The sequence below is a fragment of the Lepidochelys olivacea genome (assembly GCF_965140295.1).
Source record: "Lepidochelys olivacea isolate rLepOli2 genome assembly, chromosome: 1".
NCBI lineage: Eukaryota > Metazoa > Chordata > Testudines > Cheloniidae > Lepidochelys > Lepidochelys olivacea.
The window spans coordinates 200,406,370-200,428,017 of record NC_140411.1 but is presented as its reverse complement, the minus strand read 5'-3'; the positions used below and the strand labels follow the sequence as shown (position 1 = coordinate 200,428,017).

General features: G+C 38.9%; 1 protein-coding gene across 2 annotated transcripts in view; it reads left to right on the top strand.

Annotated features, from left to right (window-relative positions):
• Positions 1-21,648, top strand: part of DCBLD2 (discoidin, CUB and LCCL domain containing 2) — a 65,556-nt gene that overhangs the window by 39,744 nt on the left and 4,164 nt on the right. For both annotated transcript variants that reach the window (XM_084637443.1, XM_084637444.1), the window contains exons 8-14: positions 1,235-1,450; positions 4,515-4,639; positions 16,838-16,985; positions 17,434-17,568; positions 19,356-19,449; positions 20,044-20,093; positions 21,261-21,398. In XM_084637443.1, coding sequence (XP_084493569.1) covers positions 1,235-1,450; positions 4,515-4,639; positions 16,838-16,985; positions 17,434-17,568; positions 19,356-19,449; positions 20,044-20,093; positions 21,261-21,398 — 906 coding nt within the window. The remainder of the gene's footprint in view (positions 1-1,234; positions 1,451-4,514; positions 4,640-16,837; positions 16,986-17,433; positions 17,569-19,355; positions 19,450-20,043; positions 20,094-21,260; positions 21,399-21,648) is intronic.

Sequence of the window (21,648 nt, the reverse complement as noted above, 5' to 3'; positions counted from 1 at the left end):
TATTTGTAACACCTCCCAATTCAGTTTCCTCTGTAAATTTCATTGATGTACTATTTACCTCCTGATCTAACTCCATTAATTAAGTGATTAATGTCAGACTAATGTTGCTCAGCAACCCACTAGAGCAGTGGTTCTCAAACTCTTTTTTTCGCCGACCACTTGAAAATTGCTGAGGGTCTCGGTGGACCACGTAATGATCTTTCCAAATGTTGTTTGTACGGTTAGCTAACTATTGTAAAGTGCTTCGGATAAAAGCACTGTATAAAAAACAACTTCTTTTTTTGTTCTACAAATAAAAGCACACAACTCATATTTTAATATCAGTAGTCTTACCTTTCTAATGTGATGGATGTGCCCTCTCTCCCCCACCGCAGCAGCCCCAGCGCTGGGGCTGAGAAGGAGGGGGGTCTCTCCCCAGCCACAGAGCTGGAGCTGGGAAGGAGGGCCGTCTCTCCCCAGCAGCCACAGCACTGGAGCTGGGGAATGTCGCCTCTTTCTCTGGCCACTGCAGCCCTGCACATCCCAAATTCCCCCGCAGCCCCTCTTCTCACCACACTGCCCCTCCCACCTACCCCTTGTTCCCCCCGAAGGCCAGCACCTCACCTTATATGTGCGTCTTCTCCAGGGTCCAAGCACCTAATTAGTGGAGCCATGCCTGCGCGGCTCCACTAATTAGGTAGGTGGCCTTTCATTCTCTCGTGTGTGGCTGCCCAGGCATGCACCTTAGAGGGAACTATCCGTGGACCACCTGAATGGAGCTCACAGACCACAGCTTGAGAACCTCTGCACTAGACAACTCTTCTGTAACTGAATATGTTGCTTTTTATCATTACCTTTTGTTTATAGTTTTCCAATTTGAATTTACTTTGTGAATTTTTAGACACTGAAGTAGATAGTTTGCCATGGTGCATCAGACTTGCAAAATATCAGACTTGCAAAAAACAATGAGGGGAGGGATAGCTCAGTGGTTTGAGCATTGGCCTGCTAAACCCATGGTTGTGAGTTCAATCCTTGAGGGGGCCATTTAGGGATCTGGGGCAAAAATTGGGGATTGGTCCTGCTTTGAGCAGGGGGTTGAACTCAGATGACCTCCTGAAGTCCCTTCCAGCCTTGACATTCTGTGATAATATTACACAATATAACTTTAATTTAATAAGGGAGAATTCAGAGCAAGAAAATTTGATTGTGTAACTTTTGATTTTGCATCTGAGTCCTCCTCTCTTATGTTGTTCAGGTTGCTATGGGACACTGGGAATGGAATCTGGAGTAATCCCTGATTCTCAGATTACTGCATCATCAAGTCTAGAATGGCCTGACGAAACAGGCCAGGCAAACATCTGGACTCCTGAAAGAGCCAGATTGAAAAGGCCTGGACCTCCTTGGGCTGCTTTTACCACTGATGGATATCAGTGGTTACAAATAGACCTGAATAAAGAAAAGAGGATAACAGGTAAGCAGATCTGAGATGGCTTTTAAAATTGTATTTGGAAAGGTAGGAGTAGAGTAGGTTAATAACTGATGCAGTTTGAATCTGGGGTTATAGATCAGCAGCTGGCATTTGACTAATCAGAGCAATGATATTTCCATGGTCTTGGCATACTCAATAAATTCTAGAATTACAGGTGGACAAGTTAGGCTCCACTCTAGGGGGTGGTTTGGCATAGGATCTTTCCTACAAGTTTTGTGTAACTGATTCCCACCTTATATTGGTTTTTCAGCCTTGTCCTGTTTCTGCTGATTGTCCTCTTGGATCCACAAGGCTTTTCTGGCTTTCTTATATCCATGTTAATTCTCTTTAATGTGGCAGTTCACATTCTTTGAAGAGGATCACCCAAAGAAGGAGTTCCAATTTTACATAATACTTACAAACTAATTTTTGACTGCTGACTTCAGTCTTTTAGTGGTATCCACATCTTAATCTTCCTTTTTTTGTTTGTGTAACAGGGTCTAAAATGATATCTGTTAGTCTGCATTCTTTTCCTAGTCCTGTTTTCTGATTAAGTAGTTAGATTTTATATCAAGTGACCTTCCTGTGATAAGGTTTTTCCTTGACACAATAACTACAAAAACTGCAGCGTTATACTTCTGCTTATAATCATTCTTAATTTGAAAAATGATGGATTCCAAGACTCATGCCTCATGTTGTTCTGATGTTTTCTTGTGTGCGTGTTGAAAGCCCTTTACTGGCCCTGTGCATTCCCATCTGTCTCCCATCTCATCATCTCTAACCATTTTCCTGTGCATAAAGTGATATCCTTCTAGTTCAAAACTCACGAGTTTCACCTTGCCATCTCCCATTAACCTGAACTCTAGCTGCTGTCACTCATGCCTCATTATATTAAAAGTATGTAAACAGAACCAAAAAAACCCAGGAAAATCACCAAACTGAATCAATGTCCTTTCTAGATGTTCTCCCAACAACTGTTTCCCTTTCCCTTTTCTCTTCATACCACATGGCCTGTTGTCACTTTCCCCTAATTGTTGTATTTAGATTAGAAAGCTGCCTTTTCTTTGGACAGACCTTGCAGTAAACATACACTTTTCATTTTAGTAGAGTGGGGTATGTGACCACAGAAGGAGAAAGTAACCATCTTTTATTCTTGCATGTTTTGTGCGTCTTACTAATGTCCGTGCATGTGCTCTTTCAACATTCACATGTCTCATTGAATTCATTGCTGTGTGCTTCAAAAATATTTAATTTTTTAAATATAGATGGCAGGAATGGCAAAGCTAATTTATTTTTAACCTGTTTTCTGGTGGTTTTTTTCCTGCTTTGTAATTTCCTCCATATTTTCACTAAGCTATTTGGGGTGTGATCCCACACAGCAGCTATGTGCAAACTTAACTTTTATGAATAGTCAGATGGACTACTCATATCATAAAGTTAAGCAAGTGCTTAGTGCTTTCCTGGATTGAAGCTTTGATGAGTGGGATGTGTGTGACAGTTGGTTCTAGATAACTATTAATTCAATAATACAATAAGTGTTTTTGCAGTTACACTGCATATTGAACAGCAGTGGAGTTTGGATCAGTCAGGTGGCAACTGTTGCATGAAGGGACCGATAACTATCAAACCATCTTACATTGAGATAACAATTAGTGTGTGCTGGGAAATGGAACCCCTGCCCCTCTTCGTGCCTTAATTCAGACGTTTTTCATGACTTTGCCAATGTGATCACTGTGTCTCCCCCTGTATATATAATATAGCTGGCTTTTTTTTCTATTGCTGCTGTTCCATCTGTTCTTAGAATTTCCAGGGAGAAAAAGGATTAATTCATGTTGATTAAATCAGCCACCCATCTCTGAGAAGAGTTCTTCCCTAATTCTGTTCAGAAAGGCTGCTTGTGCCTTAGTATCTGTAGTAAATATTAATCTAGAGAGAGTAGTATCTGCTGTTTTCTCAATTCTGCCATGGACACGCTGCTTTCTATTTGTGGAAGTGGGTATGTTCCTCAGAAAGTAGAGGACAGGGTACCTCGGAGGTACACTATACTTGCTCTGTCCAGAACACAGAAGCTAAGAGCTTTAGGTCAAATCATGGCCATGTGCTTCAGTGGATGGCAGCATGTGTTTTGTGTGAAGTAGCAGAGAGTTGGAATACTGGCTTGTGGTGTCTGTCTTGGTCAGGGTCTGGGGATGTCCCTGGCATGTAAACCCAACTGTAGGGCGACCATTGCATGACAGGTTGCATTCACCTCTATTTCCTCTTCTGCATTAATTCTTCAAAGTTGTTTCACCTTTTCCTTATTGTGTGTGTTTGCAATCTGCCTCATGCCAAAAGTGAATTAGTTTAGGTGGGAATGGTTATGTTGTCTAACACCTATACTTCAAGAAGACAATCCTAAACCATCCCCTTTTAAGTGGTCAGTTCAGTCCCACCGCCCTCTCAGGAATTGTCTTTGTAATCCAGGCTAATAGTCTCACTGCCAGTGGCTGTACTGGTTCATGAACTTCCATACAACAAACTTCTGTTCTCTTCATTCCATCTTCTCTCTGGCTGTGATTCACAGTTTTGATCTCTACTTTTCCTTTAATTTCATGCCGGTATTAATACTTTCTATAAAAAACCTTTCTTAGACTATTATAATACTGTAAGTACCTGCCTAAGAAAGCTTGTGGTCTTTCAGTGCTGCTTATATATAGCCTGTGAATCCAAAACCAGGCTTTGATTTTGTCTTTGTAAATCCAGAACACAAGGCCAAATGCAGCAGCTTGATGCCCCATCAAAAAATGCAAAGAAAAAAAACGTTAAGGATGTTTTCAGAAAAGTAATTTCAAATAATTATAAGGAGACAGTCACCAGATGAGGAAGTTATAGATCCTGATGATTTCAGAGGAAAACCTTTAAAATATTAACTGACAGAGGCGAACCTATGTTTGATTCCTCTACCTAAAGTTGCCATATCCTGGGTATATGCTTCATGTTGTAAATCATTGCATGAAAACATTGACATAAACATTTTTCAAAGAGAGACATTTGGCATTTATGTAAATAGCAACCTTCATATTCACAGGCATTATAACTACTGGATCCACCATAGTAGAGTACTACTATTACATCTCTGCCTACCGAATTCTATACAGTGATGATGCACAGAAATGGACAGTATACAGAGAACCTGGTGTTGATCAGGATAAGGTAAAATTAGTAGAGATTTTCTAGATATAGTCACAGATGAGTGTTTAGATATTGTATATCTGGTGTCCTCGTTACCAGGCATAATGAGGAAAATTACCAAGTGATTTTTCTTCACAGCATGGTAAATTACAGTTTTGATCCTTGGCCCAAGAATAGCATATAAGCAAAATTAAATTTGAATTCATACAAATATCAACGTTCATGAGATGTGGAAAATATACAAATATCCAGTAAAGATCTGAATTACAGAAGTGATATAGGGAGCAAAGATCTCAATTGGAAAACTCCCATTATCACCTTTAGATTGACTTCCTATATTGTATTCCCTTCAGAATATCTAGACTTTTCCCCAAATAGATTTTTCTTCATCTTTAGTAACCTAGATCAGAGAGATTGTCTTTTCCCTGTGAACATAGCGTAGTATTGGGATTTCTCCTTTCTCTACGCTGTTCTGTTCATCTCCCCCCTATTTTCACAAAAATATTAGCACACACTCTTTTTTCCTCATGACATTTAACTAATTAAATTCCATAGTAAACATTTCATTTTTAAAAGTTCTCATTCAGAATGAGTTATTGTAATATGTCACTTCAAAATAAATCCATATTAAAAATGTAAGATTATTAAACACATGACATATATGGCACTAAAAAACTTTAAAGGTATCACTTGAATGGTGATAGGTAACAACAATTAGATAAGACTAATTCTCTCTCCTTAATTCTTCCCAGTGGTCTAAATTTGGATTCTGTTAAAATAATGGCAAAATTTCTGCTGACCACACTGGAACGAGTTTTTGGTTTATTTTGCTGCAAATTTTTAGGCACAGTATAGGTTACCTGACGGGTTTCAGTAGGTGTCTAGAATCCAATGAAGTGCCTTTTCTTGACCCTAAGGTGAATACGGGTTTTTTAAATGTTAAGTTACGTTAATTTGCCGTGCTCTTTTCCATACACAGGCAAAATTATAAAGAATCCAACCATATGTGGGAAGTCTGATCATTTGACTGAATATGCCAATACTTTTCTTGGGGAAAAAAAAGATGCTCTCTCATGCAGCTGAACAACCAACAAACTGTCCCATTGCTACTCTGTTAAGCATACTCTTTAAAATTACACTAATAACTTTATTAAGATGTCACAAGTACTCTTCATTCTTTTTACTGATAGAGACTAACTTGGCTACCACTCTGAAACTAATAACTTTAACATCAGGCTTTAGGAGTATTTCATAATGAGATTGTCCTACTTTGTCTCTTTGTATTACTGGTGTTATACTTTTGAGTGGGATTGCTCTTTTTTTTTCTTTCCCAAAATGTTCATGTAATGAAATAATATTTCAAGAAATGTTAGAGGAGACGGTGGCCAAACTTTTTAAAACCAAAAGTTAGAAATATTCAATTGTTTTTTTCTCATATCCAGGCTTGCCGTTCCAACACTTGCTGCTTCAGGAGGTAGGACCAGACTTGTCAATCATCCGAAAGGAGCTTGGTTCACCCTTCTAGAAAATTTCCTGGTTCCCTCTGCCTCCTAACATAAGAACATAGCAAGCACTTAGAGGAATAACTCTGTAACCACACTAGAATTCTTTAGTTTCTCCTAGTTGGGAACATTTCTGTTCCAGTGTGCAGTATCTTGTGGTCTCCCCAACCCCCCTGGCTTCAAGCAGAGCCAGAGACCAAGAGGCCTTAAATGGACAGATCCCCTGCAAACATTCCTGGCAGAGAGATCCTGTCCTTTCCGTATCTAGGAGGAGCCCTTCCCAGTGAGTGTGCTCTTGTAGGCTTCCTTCCAGTACCAGCAGAAGTGACATTCCAGTTGCTCAGCTGAAGTGAGGAACCTGGCAGCCTGAGTTCCCAGCAGTAGCCAAACAGGAAGGCCTAATCAAGAGGGTTCAACAGTTGTGAGAGCAGCACCACCATTGGTATAAATAATGGTGTCCTCGTTACCAGGTTTAGTTGTACATCTGCGAACGTGCCAGCAAACAGCTCCAGTGCTGCTCCAGATGCCTCTTCCTGTACCTAAGACTTCGTCAGACAGTGTCCTGGATGCCACTGGCAGATTAGGGGCTGCTTAGCTGAACTCTACTCCAGAGCAGAAAAGCCTGTCCAGTCACTGAACAGTCACACCCAAACAGCCGCCAGTGTTTTCAGCCAGCCCTGGGGTAAGTAGCTCACCACTGCTGATTTTAAACTCCCTAGTCACCCTAGAGATACCCTGCTGCAGAATTTATCCAATGATTGCTGCCTGTCTTGGACAACTGAACCGTTTTATCATCATCCTCCATCTCAGTCATCATTATGGCTAGTGCAGGATAGCCTACCATCTGAGCTGGTCCTGAGAGCCTCGTCTTCCCCTCTGGACATGGGCTTTTATTCAGGAGAAGGCAAGCAAAGGTCAAGTATATCACTCAGAGGGAATTTCAAATAAGGTGACATTGACCCCTTCTGCTTCGGACTCCATTCTCTTGGAGGAGATGAAAGTGTTCCTGCAACCTATGAGAGGAAGCAAAGGCAGTCTTCGTCCTACCCTGCCTAGCCTCTACAAGAATATGGCTGACAGAAATTGGACGTAGATCTGAACCTCTTGGAGCTAACCAGTCTCACTGATCCTTCCATCTCATAAAGGATTAAATCTATAGCTCTGGTAATGAGAAGCCAAAGACAAGAAAGAGACCTGTACTGAGGTCACCTGAGGACTCACTCATCTGAGAATTTCCTCTTCCAGACAACTTGCCTGCCTCAGGTTTTGATTCAAAGGAAGAATCCCAGGAATGGCTTGTCTTCTCTATTCACTTTCTCTCCTGCCAAATATCCGCTCTGTATATTGGTACGCACGTGGTTTCAGGGTTAAACACAGGATAGTGAGTCAACAAAGATGTACTTTCCTTAAGTTTCCAAAGTGGAACTCTTGATCCAGTCCTGGAAAATATTTAAAAGCAGAGTGAGGACTACCAAACAGGTTTAATCAGTACTCTGAAATGGCTCAGGTTTAACAAAGCCTCAGAGTTGAAGTCAGACTGCTGCCCTCACAAAGGGTTTACTCAGCCATTGCTAACCCTGAGAATCAGTCATCCTTTCAGAAGGCAATGTCCTATCCGAAGAGCTCAGTGATCAGAGGCAAGAGACCTCCTGGTTCTGTGGCCACATCTGCAGGACTTGATGTCTTCTCTTCTGCTGCTGCTACATGCTTTGTTTGTGCTATTTTGGCCTATATGGGTTTCCTCTCAGAAGATACCTGGCTGGGCCTAAGGACCTGAAATCAACTACTACATAAAATTGCTCTCTCGGAGCAGCGTTCATATAAGATATGTGCCTTGTTCCATTTGCTTTGTGGCTATCCAGGAGCACAATAATAAGGCATTTGGGGACTGTACAATGGAAGGCAGCCATCCAAAGACTTGATGGCTTTTTTACTGAGCAGTTTATTTTTGAGTGCTTTGAATGCTTAGACAAAGCAGTGTCCTAGAAGTCAAAGATTAGGATGAGAAAATCCTGCCACTGGCAAGATACCAGAGGAAAGATTTACAAACCTCCAGTTAGGAACAAACAGTCCTTTTGAGGTTGTTCTTCATCTAACTTCTGCTGATGAGACAGTAACTTGATGGAGAGGGTATTGGACAGATCCTGCAGTAAAAGTCCCAGAAGTATTTTCTCCAGATATTCACCCTGAACAACAAAAATACTTCCCTTCTCTCCTGTACCCATCTGAAGGGGGGAAACCCTGTGGAGTCATGCTTCTCCAATGTCAGCCAGTAGCCTGCCACCTCTTTGGATCAGTGGGCGACAGAAGTAGTTGATAAAGGTTCTGTAATAGAATTCAGATCCCTTCCAGCTAATTCCTGCCTCCTCCGTCCAACCCCCTTTTCTTATTTCCAATTTCTGATAAAGTATATCCATATGATTTGGGAGGTCGCTGTCCTACTTGCCGGTCGTTGTACCAGTACAAAACTGGAGAGATACGCAGGGACCAATTCCACATTCTTCTTCTTCCTACGCAGTCACAAGGGATCAGAGTTATCCTGGATTTGAAGAGCTTGAATGTGCATCCACTTCAAAGATTCTTATTCCTTCTTTCCCATCTTCACCTTCACGCTATTGCAAATTGCTCCCAAGAAGAGCTCTTAGCATTAGCCTGGAGTTAAACCAGGAATGGATTCAAATTGGGACACCTGGTTGAGAAACTGGACAAGATTGCAATTACTAATGTGCTGGCCTTTCTTGTTACCTTTCATCTTGCAATTCTAACCCATATTGTGATGGGAAGTCTTCTGTTGACAGTTGAAACATAGGAAAAGGTGTCTTCATTACTTTTATTTTGTGTATCAGAATTCTTAGGATAGCTTGGAAACAGTCACACTGGGAAGTCTTCTGCAGGGGGGAGTAAGACACTCCCTGGTGACTGACAGGACTGGTCCTGCCTGCTGAAGCTACACAGGAAAACTGACTAGGAGCTGTGAGTGAGCCTTGGGCAGCCTGAGAAGAAACGGAATCAGCCATTGATTTTAATTCTAGCTTTGACTGCCCTCTTCTGGCCTTTAAGGTAAAATCTTCACTCTTTAGCCTGATAATTAGACTTTATGATTGTCAAAGATGTTTAATTGGATCACTCTCCTGCCTGAGAATAGAAAGGTTTTCTATTTTTATACTTAGATATTAGCCTTTTCTACAGAGTATTTGAACTATGTGTTTTTGTCTCTAGTATAGTGACCACCTGCAAATTCCTGAAGTAGAATGCAATATGTAGCTTGAAAGTCAGTTGTGGTTAATAAAATGAAGTCTTAAATAAAAGAAGAAATATTTAAAAATACATTTGTAGTAATGTACTTAACCAAAACCCACAAGTTGTGATGAAAAAGTATATTTAAATAATTGGAGCAAAAAGAAATCTATAGTTATACTGTAGTATACTTTCCTCTGCTCCTAGATCACTTTCTATACAGCTGTGCTTTTCAGTGGCCCCGTATATGTGGATGTTCTCCCTTTGATTCTTAAATATATGCATACTGCACACATCTGGAGGTTTTATTCCAATTTATATTTTTAAAAATAAGTTTAAAAAGTCAAGAGTTGAGCACTGTTGAAACTCTTGCTAGTAGCTTCGTAACTCTTGCAAGTTATAAGGGAAATTGTGAGAAGAAAATGGTGATGCAACCAGGGCTTTTAGGAGTGTGTTTCTGCTACTGCTTCTAACCTTTTATTTTGAAAAAATCAGAGGGAAGCATTTGAAGTGGTGATTAATGAAAAGTGAAAGATAAAAGTCAACCTGTTGTTGCTTTCTGAAGGGGAGGGGGAAACAGCAGGGGCAGATAGGAGTACAAAGAGAAGATGGAAGTTAATTTTTAATCTAAAAGAAAAAAATCTCTGCTTCCCTTATATGTGTTTTCATGTTAAAAAAATAATTGAGTTTAAGACCAATCTGATTGAGAGACTACTTCAGTGCTTGGTACCATAAATTTGACCTAAATAGAAAGAAGCAGTGAATGAGCAGCAATACTGTTCATTGTTAATCTTAGTGAAGACGCTGGCTAACATTATCAAAAGCAACTAATTGTTCTAGTTGCTTCCGTTCTTGGGTGCCCAGATTGAGAGAGCTTAAAGAGATTAATTTTCAGAAAATGCTGAGCACATGCCTGAAAATCTGTGCCTAATAAGGTGTTAAATTGGGTTCCCAGAACCCCTATACACATTAGGAAATTTTGGCCACTGTTTGGCATGTTTAAAAAAAAAAAAAATCACCTTTTGCAATTGCGTGTCTTAATCCAAGAGCAAAGAGCTGTTTAGGCAGTTGCAGACCAATCTTGCTCCATTCAGTAGTGTTTATTGATTAGCATTACATTATTAAACAGTATAGAAAATTGAAGAAAGCGTTGTTTCCTATTGCTGCTATCACATTATCCTAGCAATAGAAACGGGCATATAGCACAAACAAGAATACAAGTGAGTAGTTAGGAGAACAGATCATTGTGCACTAGGCATCAGCCCACTCATTTGTCTTTCTCCTGAAAGTGCTCTCCTTCTGTGGGGCCCATAAATGCTACCCTATGTCAGTAAGAACTGTCAGCACACTATTAAAAAAGAAAATAGTCCTAAGTTAGAGCCATCTTCTCTGTCTCTCAGTCTGTTCTTGTGATCTGTTTAGATTATAAGAATTTTGGGATGGGGACCACGACTTCCTCTAAACTGTGCAGCACAGAGCGCGCTGTCTGAACAGTAGGATATTTTAGCTTCTATTATTTTAAAATAAACGGAATAGACTCCTTTTGCCAACATACTTTCTGAGCAAATGAGGTCCATAATATATTTGCAGGCTTCAGTGTCTCGTTTATACACTTATCATTCTGAAGAATGTTTTGATAAAACTCTGGAGCCTGGTGTATGGTATACTGAGAACGTCTTTAATTTTGTGCACACGCATGCACACACAACCCCCCCCCCCACCCCTCTGATACAGCATGCTATCCATGTACTAATGTTATATATTTTGGTGAATGAAATGACTTTTTGTCCCTTCAGAAAGTAAAAGTAGAAAGAAAGTTGAATTACACCTCTAGTTTGGTTAGTGTTTTCAAACTTGAGAAAATATACTTTAATCCCTAAGTATGTAATGCTAGACTAAAATCACGGAAATGAATCCGTAAAAGTCCATGAAGATTTTTGTTGCTTTTATTCCCTCACCTAATAAAATAAAACACTACCTACTTACAACCAGATCATATATTTTAACCACCTTTTAAAAGAGGTTTTCACTAGGGCTGTCAAATGATTAAAAAAATTAATCATGATTAATCACGCTGTTAAACAGAGAATACTATTTATTTAAATATTTTTGGATGTTCCCTACATTTTCAAATATATTGATTTCAGTTACAACACAGAATACAAAGTATACAACACTCACTTTATACTTATTTTTATTACAAATATTTGCACTGTAAAAACCAAAAGAAATAGTAGTTTTCAGTTCACCAATTCAATTGTACTGTAGTGCAATCTTTATCATGAAAGTTGAATTTACAGATGTAGAATTATGTACAAAAAATAACTGCATTGTTTTATTTTTGAATGTAAAACTTTAGAGCCTACAAGTCTACCCAGTCCTACTTGTTCAGCCAATCGCTCAGACAAACAAGTTTGTTTACATTTGCAGGAGATAATGTTGCCTGCTTCTTATTTACAGTGTCACCTGAAAGTGAGAAGAGGCATTCACATGGCACTGTTGTAGCCAGTGTTGCAAGTTATTTACGTGCCAGATTCATATGTCCCTTCGTGCTTCGACCACCATTCCAGAGGGCTTGTGTCCATGCTGATGATGGGTTCTGCTTGATAACGATCCAAAGCAGAGCGGACCGACGCATGTTCATTTTCATGATCTGAGTCAGATGCCACCAGCAGAAAGTTGATTTTCTTTTTTGGTGGTTCAGGGTCTCTAGTTTCCGCATCAGAGTGTTGCTCTTTTAAGACTTCTGAAAGCATGCTCCACATCTCGTACCTCTCAGATTTTGGAAGGCACTTCAGATTCTTAAACTTTGAGTGAGGTGCTGTAGCCATCTTTAGAAATTTTACATTGGTACCTTCTTTGTGTTTTGTCAAGTCTGCGGTGAAAGTGTTCCAAGACTGCTATAACATGAAGTATATGGAGAATGCGGGTAAAAGAGAGCAGGAGACATAACTATTCTCCCCCCAAGGAGTGCAGTCACAAATTTAATTAACACATTATTTTTTTAATGAGCATCATCAGCATGAAAGTAGGTCTTCTGGAATGGTGGCCAAAGCATGAAGAGGCATGCAAATGTTTAGCATATCTGGCATGTAAATACCTTGCAATGCCGGCTACAAAAGTGCCATGTGAATGCCTGTTCTTACTTTCAGATGACATTGTAAATAAGAAGCGGGCAGCATTCTCTCCCATCAGTGTAAAGAAACTTGTTTGTTTTAGCGATTGGCTGAACAAGAAGTAGGACTGAGTGGATTTATAGACTCTAAAGTTTTTTACATTATTTTGGTTTTGAGTGCAGGTACGTAACAAAAATCTACATTTGTAATTACAGTATTGCATGAGGTGAATTGAAAAATACTATTTGTTATCATTTTTGCAGTGCAAATATTTGTAATACAAATAATATAAAGTGAGCACTGTACACTTTGTATTTTGTGTTGTAATTGAAATAAACATATTTGAAAATGTAGAAAAACATCCAAAAATATTTAATTTCAATTGGTATTCTACTGTTTAACAGTGCAATTAAAACTGCTATTAATTGTGATTGATTTTCTTGAGTTAATCACGTGAATTAACTGCGATTAATCGAAAGCCCTAGTTTTAACTTAGTGTTAGTTGTGGAAGTATGTGATATCTATAATCTTATATATGACATAAATTTGAAATTAGAATTTCCGCTCAGATTCTTGCTTGTTTAGACCCAAAACTAGATGTGTGATACACAGTGTTTGTTGCTGCATTTTTGTAACTCTTCCTTTATGGTGCTATAACAATCACTGATCTGGGTGTGAATCTACAGAAGTAGGAGTAATTCCTTTGTATGTTTTTTTTAACACATTACTTTTCTGCCATGGAAGCATCTTAGACATTTCTGATATTGCCTATCACTATAATATCATCTGGTGCTATGATAGTATGCAGTCATAACTCCACCATTGCATACATCACAGTGTGCATTTTAAAAATTAACCTGCACTTGTCTCTCACTGTATCTGTATTACTGTAGTGCCTAGGACAGTGATTCTCAAATGTGGCCGTCTTGGAGCTCTTTTCCCAAATTGCCTGCTGCCGCCACTACTCTGCTCCCTGCAGCAGCCACCAAAGCCCACGGTTGGCCCAGCAGCATTTCACTGTACTGTAGTAGGGCTGCTGCCTCTGTGAATTCCATAGAGATGAACAACTGAAGCGCCCTCTCTGTGATCCCTGTGTGTCAGAGCTTGACAAGTTTTGGTGTGCAAAGCATTCAGATCACTTCAAAGAACCTGTGTATGTGGCTATAGTGATGCTAAACACATTTCCAACAACTGTTATACATGAGTGTGCATTCAGGGCACTTTATTTTGTGAAGAGCAAATACAGAAACAATCTTACTGACAAAAGCCCAGAGGCTGCACTCTGACTAGTACTGGAAGAGAGGAGTCATGATCAGTTCCCTTTCAAGAACCTTTTGAAATTAAAAAAGTTCATATTTACAACTATTGGGCTACAAAAAAGTGAGATAGTTTGTTACAAACTTTTTAAAAAATTGTTAGTTATAGATAGTAATATAGCTAGTAAAAACCGTGTAACTTGTGGTATTAATAGTACATATTATTCTTTATACTGAAAAGATATATTGTTTTATCTACATGACTCTTTCAAATAACCAAGTGACTAGATTATCCCTTCTATATTTTAATGTTCAAAACTGTGGCCACTATGAATATGTTGTGACCACACATTTGGCCACAGTAAAAACTCATTTGAGAACCACTAGCGTAGGAACTCCCTTCACAGACCAGGACCTCATCCTATTAGGTACACAACAAAAAGACTCTCCCTGTCTGAAAGAGCTTGCGTTGATCCATAGTCTGGCAGAGAATACAATGCTATGCTTTATAGGGGATTTGGCTTTACCTAGACTCTATTCTGTCCCATGTAAAGAAGTGCAAAACTTGCAGTTGACCAGAATATGTGTATAAGACTCTATTGTGCATTATAAGATGACTGTACCCTTACCATAATTTTCTCTCTGTGATTAGATTTTTGTATAAAAGCAAAGATTGTATTGGCATATGCGTATCTGAGCAATGCGCGAATGAGGAAGTTTGGGGTAAGTGCTCTTGCAGTGGGAGGCTGGCAATGACTTCTATTCAAGCACTTTTTAATCCACTGCAAACTGCACTCCATCCTTTTACGTAAATATTTAGTGACATATAAGTTCCTGAACTAGAGATCTTATGTTAATCATATCCAATTTACAGTAGATAAACTTGTGATATTGTATAAGTAATCTTAATTAAAGGAAGAATGGAGGAACTGGTAGGAATTTTTGTTTTCTTTCTTGATTTATTGATGGTAAAAGGGCAGGTGTTTTGACTTTCAATAGGAAATTAGCTGTCTGCTGCCTTTTTCCTGTAGATGGAGCTAAAAGTCCATGTGATGATCTAGCATTATCTTTTCCTTCCCACCTTTTGGATTAATAGAGGATTATGAAAAATACCAGTCATGAGCTTGGGGCTGCATCTAGAAGGTTGTAACAGACTAATGCTGCAGTAACGAAGGCCCTTGTGCATTGAGGTGCCACAAGGTTTTAATCTCAATTTTGCTTTGTCTCTAACACGTCTCTAATGCTGGCAGAAAGAAAATGCAAACAATACATAGATACATTTCCCGTGATTCAAATGCAAACGATGTCCTTCTCTAGCTATCTCAGAACCTTGATGAGATTGGCTTCTGGGAAAGGCAGAGGTTATGCTTGTGGATAGAATACACTTTGAAGAACTATAGGGGGCACTTGCCTTATCTCCATCAAAATAATGCTCCACATAGCTGTCCTGGACTGATCCCAGAAAGAGCATCTAGACAAACTTTCTTCCACGGCCAGCTGATCAGAATATACCCTATCCTGCGAGACACAAACTTGGCCACAGTAATCAGATGTTCTTAAACTTAGAGCTGATTGTTGTAATTCACTCTTCATTCGGGCACTAACGAAATGACAGCTGGCACAGAGTGCACCTTCTGGCTAACCCGGGTTGCTAAAAACACAATATGTTTGTGTCCAGATAACTGTGCTGCCTGCCTATCGAATAGCAGGTCAAGTTTGAAACCCTGCCCTTGACCTAAATGATCGTGACAGGCTGGGTCAGCAGATCCTCTAAAAATGATAGAACAAAGTATGTCTGTAGGGACTCTAGCGGGCTTATGGAAAGTATTGTTTCCATGTCTTTGTTTTAGATATTTCTGGACAATATGAGGAAGTTGCCTCCATTCCCAGGATTACTCAGTTGTCAACCCTAATCAAGCTTGCTCTCTCAGGGTTTTTTATGATAAACTGCGTCGGTTGAAATTGCCATATATATCTCATTAATATACCAACAGGGAAGTGCAGGCTCAAATAGACCTTGGCTCCCAGGTATTTATTTTTTTTTTCACCAAGGACGGTCTAGTTACTAGTATTTTTCAAGGCCGCCTCCTGCTTACACTGCAAAGGGAAGGAGGGAAATAACTTTCTATTGGGATCTCATCCCCTCCTTGTAGTATGGACCAACCAACCCATGCCCCCGAATTTCCGGTCAGATTTGTGTGATCATGTTCAGTACCTTCAGAGACGCTGGATTTGGTTTCTCTTTTTCCAGCACACGTTCAGAGTAGTCTTTCTAAGTCATTAGTGTGTGTCAGGTTTAGTGATGGTGGTCAGATAGTAACTATGTAATAGCTGGCATTTATTTGATTTTTCTATGTGAAAATAATTCATGGCCTGTAAAATTCCATGACTAAAATAATGCACTATTTTTACCTTGAACAAATATATGGAATTGTTCCTAAAGGTCTTTTTGTGGGTTTTTCAAAATTCCAGAGTCCTTTTTGTTTTCATATCAAGATTTACAACCTCTGTAGACTGCAACCATACGAGCACTAGAGTGTAATGTTGATTACATACTTGAGCAGGTCTTGAATTCCATTCAGTAGAGGTTTTATCCATACACATGACAACCTAAAATATTATAAAGGCATCAACAGTTTTTTTTGGCATTCTGTTGTTGCAACTGCCTGCCATATTTGAGGTCTAAGTACAAGACTGATGGATATAAGATGCATAATTATCTATCAGTAAGATTAGACTCTTGCCATAGGTGTTATACATAAAATGACAATGGAGTAATGTCATGATAGCTGGCAGATTTTATTCTGAGACAACGGTACTGGAAATGAGGTAGGTGATGGGCACTAAAGTTCTTTCTACTTGTCTACTCTTGAGGTAAGATGTTGAGGTTTTGGTTCATACTTCTCTGCAGTTAGTCACCCTTTCTCTTTGAGACGCTTGTCAGCAGCACTGTTCTGGGAAACAGGTAGTAGGTCCTAATTACACAATGCAGTGTACTGCTTATTTGGTTAATTGAAGTTGTTAAATACGGCATAGTTAGCAATGAATTGGTATAGCATACGTTGTAGGAGCTAATAATTCAGTTTGAATGTCTTTTTCTTTTTCTAGATATTTCAAGGAAACACTGAGTATTACCAGGAAGTTCGCAATAATTTCATTCCACCTATTATTGCACGTTTTGTTAGGGTTAACCCATTAAAATGGCATCAGAAAATTGCAATGAAAGTGGAACTGCTAGGATGTCAGTTTAATATAGGTAAGACCATTAAAAATGCCTCAGTCACTGTAAAACACTGGAATATGTTTGTAGATATCACCTAATTTAACTTCTGGCTTTGTTTTCCATCAGAAATCATGACAAAATGTTTTTTCTCTAAAATATTTTTGAGGAGGATCAGAAAAATCTCATCTTCCTGTAATGTCCACTGGACTAATATTTTCTAGTTTAATTGACACTCAAAATATTCTGAGACTTATGTAACTTGGAAAATACCTACTTGAAGTGCTCCATGGATAAGCTCCTTGTATCAAAGATATTAGCAATTGGCTTTTACTTTTCATGAGCTCATGTCCTTTTCTGACTGAACAAAATGAATGAGTCCTTTGGTAAACTGGCCATGTTTTCCTTTCATATGAAGGGAGCTTGTTCAACTTAAACCAGCACCATGATTGGGTAAACTTTTTTCCTAAATATCTTTATCCAGGTCGGGCTCCAAAACTTACCATGCCGCCACCACCACCACCACCACAAAGTAGCAACGACTTCTCCCTGCAGACTGACAAAACAACCTCCACTCCTGAGATCAAAAACACCACTGTGACTCCAACTGTAACCAAAGGTATCAACACTTAAGTGGTGATAGTGTTTGAGAACTGTAGTAATAGGTCTTATGTTAACATATCTTTCACTGGTGTTTGCAATGTTGTTGGTTCCATGATATTAGAGACAAGGTGTGCGAAACGTTACCTTTTTTTGGACCAACTTCTTTTGGTGAGAGACAAGCTTTCAAGCATCACAGAACTTTTCCTCTGTGTTGCTCGAAAGCTCATCTCAACAGAAGTTGGTCCAATAAAAGATATTACCTCACCCACTTGTCTCTCTTATGCCAACATAGTTTATCTAAATGTAAATTATTTTGGATTTACTTTCTGCCCTTTATGGTGCGCTGAACTTATACCTGCTATAACAAATCCTATCACACTCACTTTTCCTTTTTAAATATTTATATTACTACAGTAGAGCCCCATACGATGGGTAACGATTTATAGCTACATTCTGCCCTCAGATATGCAAATGTACAAATCCTTTGGAACAGCTTCTATCTGAAAGATTAAAAAGACTGGGACATTCCAGCTTAGAAAAGAGATGACCAAGGAGGATTTGATATAGGTCTATAAAATCATGAACGGTGTGGAGAAAATAAATAGGGAAGTATTATTTAATCCTTCACATAACACAAGAACTAGAGGTCACCCAATGAAATTAATAGGCATCAGGTTTAAAACAAAATCAACTATTTCTTCACACAACACACAGGCAACCTGTGGAACTCGTTACCAGGGAATGGTGTGAAGGCCAAAACTATAATTGGGTTAAAAAAAAAATTAGATACGTTCATGGAGGATGGGCCCATCGATGGCTCTTTGCCAAGATGGTCACGGGGACAACTCCATGCTCTGGGCGTTTATAAATCTCTGAGTGCTAGAAGCTGGGACTGGACGATAGTGGATGGGTCACTCAATAATTGCTCTCTTCTGTTTATTCCCTCTGAAGCATGTGGCACTGGAAGACAGGATCCTAAGCTAAATGGATCATTGGTCTGACCCAGTATGGGCATTCTTAAATATTCAGGTGCCCTTTTGAGCTAGAATTTTGAAATTGGGTACACCTCTTCATTCAAGGCCACTGTCACAAGAAAGAAAAATTCCAGATTTGAACTTTCCATCTGAGTGAGTTCACCAAAAAGACATCAGTGTCTGTCTTATTGAATTTCAGCCATTTGTTACCTATTGTCAAAAAGTGATGAGTTCTAATATTTTACATTAATGCCATTAATTTCTTCCATGAAACATCCATGCTGGTATGAAACCTCATCGCTTTGATTGATTTTTAGCCAAGAAAATTGTCAAAAGTAAGTAAGAGCACTAAAAGTGCAGGCAGTGAGGAAGGGCAGTTGGGACAGTAGTCCAAAGAGTAGGCTGCTGCCAAATGATATACGAATACTGTTTAAATGTCGTTGACACCTTCAAGTCAATTTTAAGTGCTAAGTTCAGAAGTCTGTGTTCCCGTGCTGTTCTAATTTTCTTTAGGTTGATATTCAGGCAAATTGTAATTTGAACTGTTCTTTCATATACAAATAATAAGAAATCTTCTGACTCTGATATAGTAGCTTGGAAAAACTACTGATTGTACATATATGTGGAAAAATTGGGTGTTAAATTTATTATTATTTAACATTTACATTTAAGGTAGCACCTAGAGGCCAGCCTGGTCAGGACCCCATTGTGCTAGGCACTGTACAAACATATAAAAAAATATGGTGTCTTCCGTAAAGAACTTGTGAACTAAAAATGGATGTGCAAAAAGTTATTCTGTCCTACACCACTTTTGTTTAATGGATTTCAGATGTGGCACTGGCAGCAGTCCTAGTTCCAGTATTGGTGATGGTCTTCACTACTCTCATTCTGATCTTAGTGTGTGCATGGCACTGGAGAAACCGGTAAATTAATGGATGATTAGCACTCATGTAAAGTATTTTAATTTAACATGTAGGTATGAAATACACTGCATATGTAAGTATGGAAACTGTAGTTAAACCCTTTCCAGAATGGATTTATTAGTTCATTCATATACGAAGAGGAAATGTTCTGCATTCTGAAGATTCCATATTTTATTGGCTAGCATTATGAAGGTTTGCTGTATTCTACAGAGTTCTTTCCTGAAATTTTAGGAGACACTAGTTTGTGGGGGATTATATTTTGAACCTCGAGCACCAGCTACAGCCAAGGGCATGGTCAAGGCCTTCTCTCCCCAGTCAATTCAAAGGGATCCAGCCTAATACATGACCCAGCGGTCTCCTTTCATGTTGACCAGTTGAGGAGGTGCTGAAATTGGAAAGTTGCAGCTTCATATCCTCTAACGACCACCAGCTATCAGGATTTATAATAGAAATCATCACTAGTCTGTAAACATTTCAGTGCTATAACTTGTCAGGATTTTTCTTCTGAAGCAAAATGTTTGCTAAATCAGTATTAATGTGTTTTTACATTTGAATATGGTAGCTAAATGTGTCCAACTTTTTATTTTTTTCCAGAAAGAAAAAAGCTGAAGGAACATATGACTTACCTTACTGGGATCGCGCAGGTAACAAAATGGTGACAAAGTCTCTGGACTCAGTGTCAGCCTTAATGAGCATTAGTGTTTAAAACATGCATTTTAAACAATGATACTATCTGTAACTTCATCTTTACCAGCTTGTTGTAACACAGTGGTACTGAATTCCTCTTCCATTCAGACTTGTAACTTTTATTTCTGTATGTTGGCTTCAAAAATAGGAAGACTCTTTTTTCCCCAAAGTATACTATTAGACCTCCACTCAGAACCTTGTAATACTGACTTGAAATTCTAGACAGGAAAGGTTGGAATCTTTCCATTTAAACAAGAGAAACAGAACAAGGAATCTCATTTTGAGCAATAATTTTTATATAATCCGATATCCTGAGAGTTCTGAATATTGATGAACTTTTGTAGGATTTTTTTAGTACTGAAAACACTTTAGTATGCTTGTGAACTTTATTTTCTATTTCCCCATTGCTCTTTTAAGTGCATGAGATTTTCTCAACCTTCCATGCCTATAATATTATATCTGATTAGCTTCTTGTGATTTTTCACCTTGTGAAAATCCTCAATTTAACACACACTCTTGTGACACACAAACACCCACCTTGTTTTAAGGGGCAGGGAAGGGTGGAGTTAAAATCTATAGCCTAGGAGTGCTAATACACGGGGCTCCTTATTCACTAAGAATGCTCACTGTTCAACACAAGAATTTTGGCCTCTGTAATATTTTCCATGCTGTATTTTGAACCTAAAAATAATTTATTTACTGAAATGCTTACATCTGTGTACTAGGACCAGCAATGGTGGTAACACAGAAATTCAGGGCTAGATTCTTCATTCTGTCCCTGTTGCTTTGGAAATGATATCAGTTAAAAATGGAGTGGAAGCCTTATTACTGAGCCTCCTGCCTTTTGTCAGACAGATTTGTTGGACATCAGTAACTTCAACAATGTATTAAATGTAATTTTATGATGGTCTGGTAAAGTATCCTATAAGCTCCAGGTGTTCTGTGAATAGTAATAACTAATTTGTTGACCTTTCTTTTCCGGGGGGGGCGGGGCAAAGCAAAGGCAAGCTGTTTTCACAGAGACTAAGAAAGGTGTGTGATACTTTTAGCATCTTTAGTAACTTACATGAATGAATTACCACTGACTTTAAGTTCTTACATCTTTTATTTCTAAAATCTTGAAGGGTGGTGGAAAGGCATGAAGCAGTTTCTCCCTGCCAAGTCAGCAGAGCATGAAGAAACCCCTGTTCGCTATAGCAACAGTGAAGTTAGTCACCTGAGACCAAGAGAAGTCCCAACGATCTTACAGACTGAGTCTGCAGGTACCTGTTTTTTGTTGTGGACCATGTATTTTGGCTTAATGTGTGAAATGATTTATACTGCATGCATTTGCTATAGCTGAAATCTGGTTTTACCCCTCATCTCCTATTGTTTGTGCTGGAGAGAGAGCGAGAGCGAGCAAAAGACTTGACTTTGGTATATTTCTCCTTTCCTCTCTACCTGTTCTGTCTTCTCATAGTTATTCAGATTATAAAGGTTCCACAGGCAACCTTAATTCTGGCATATCCTAAT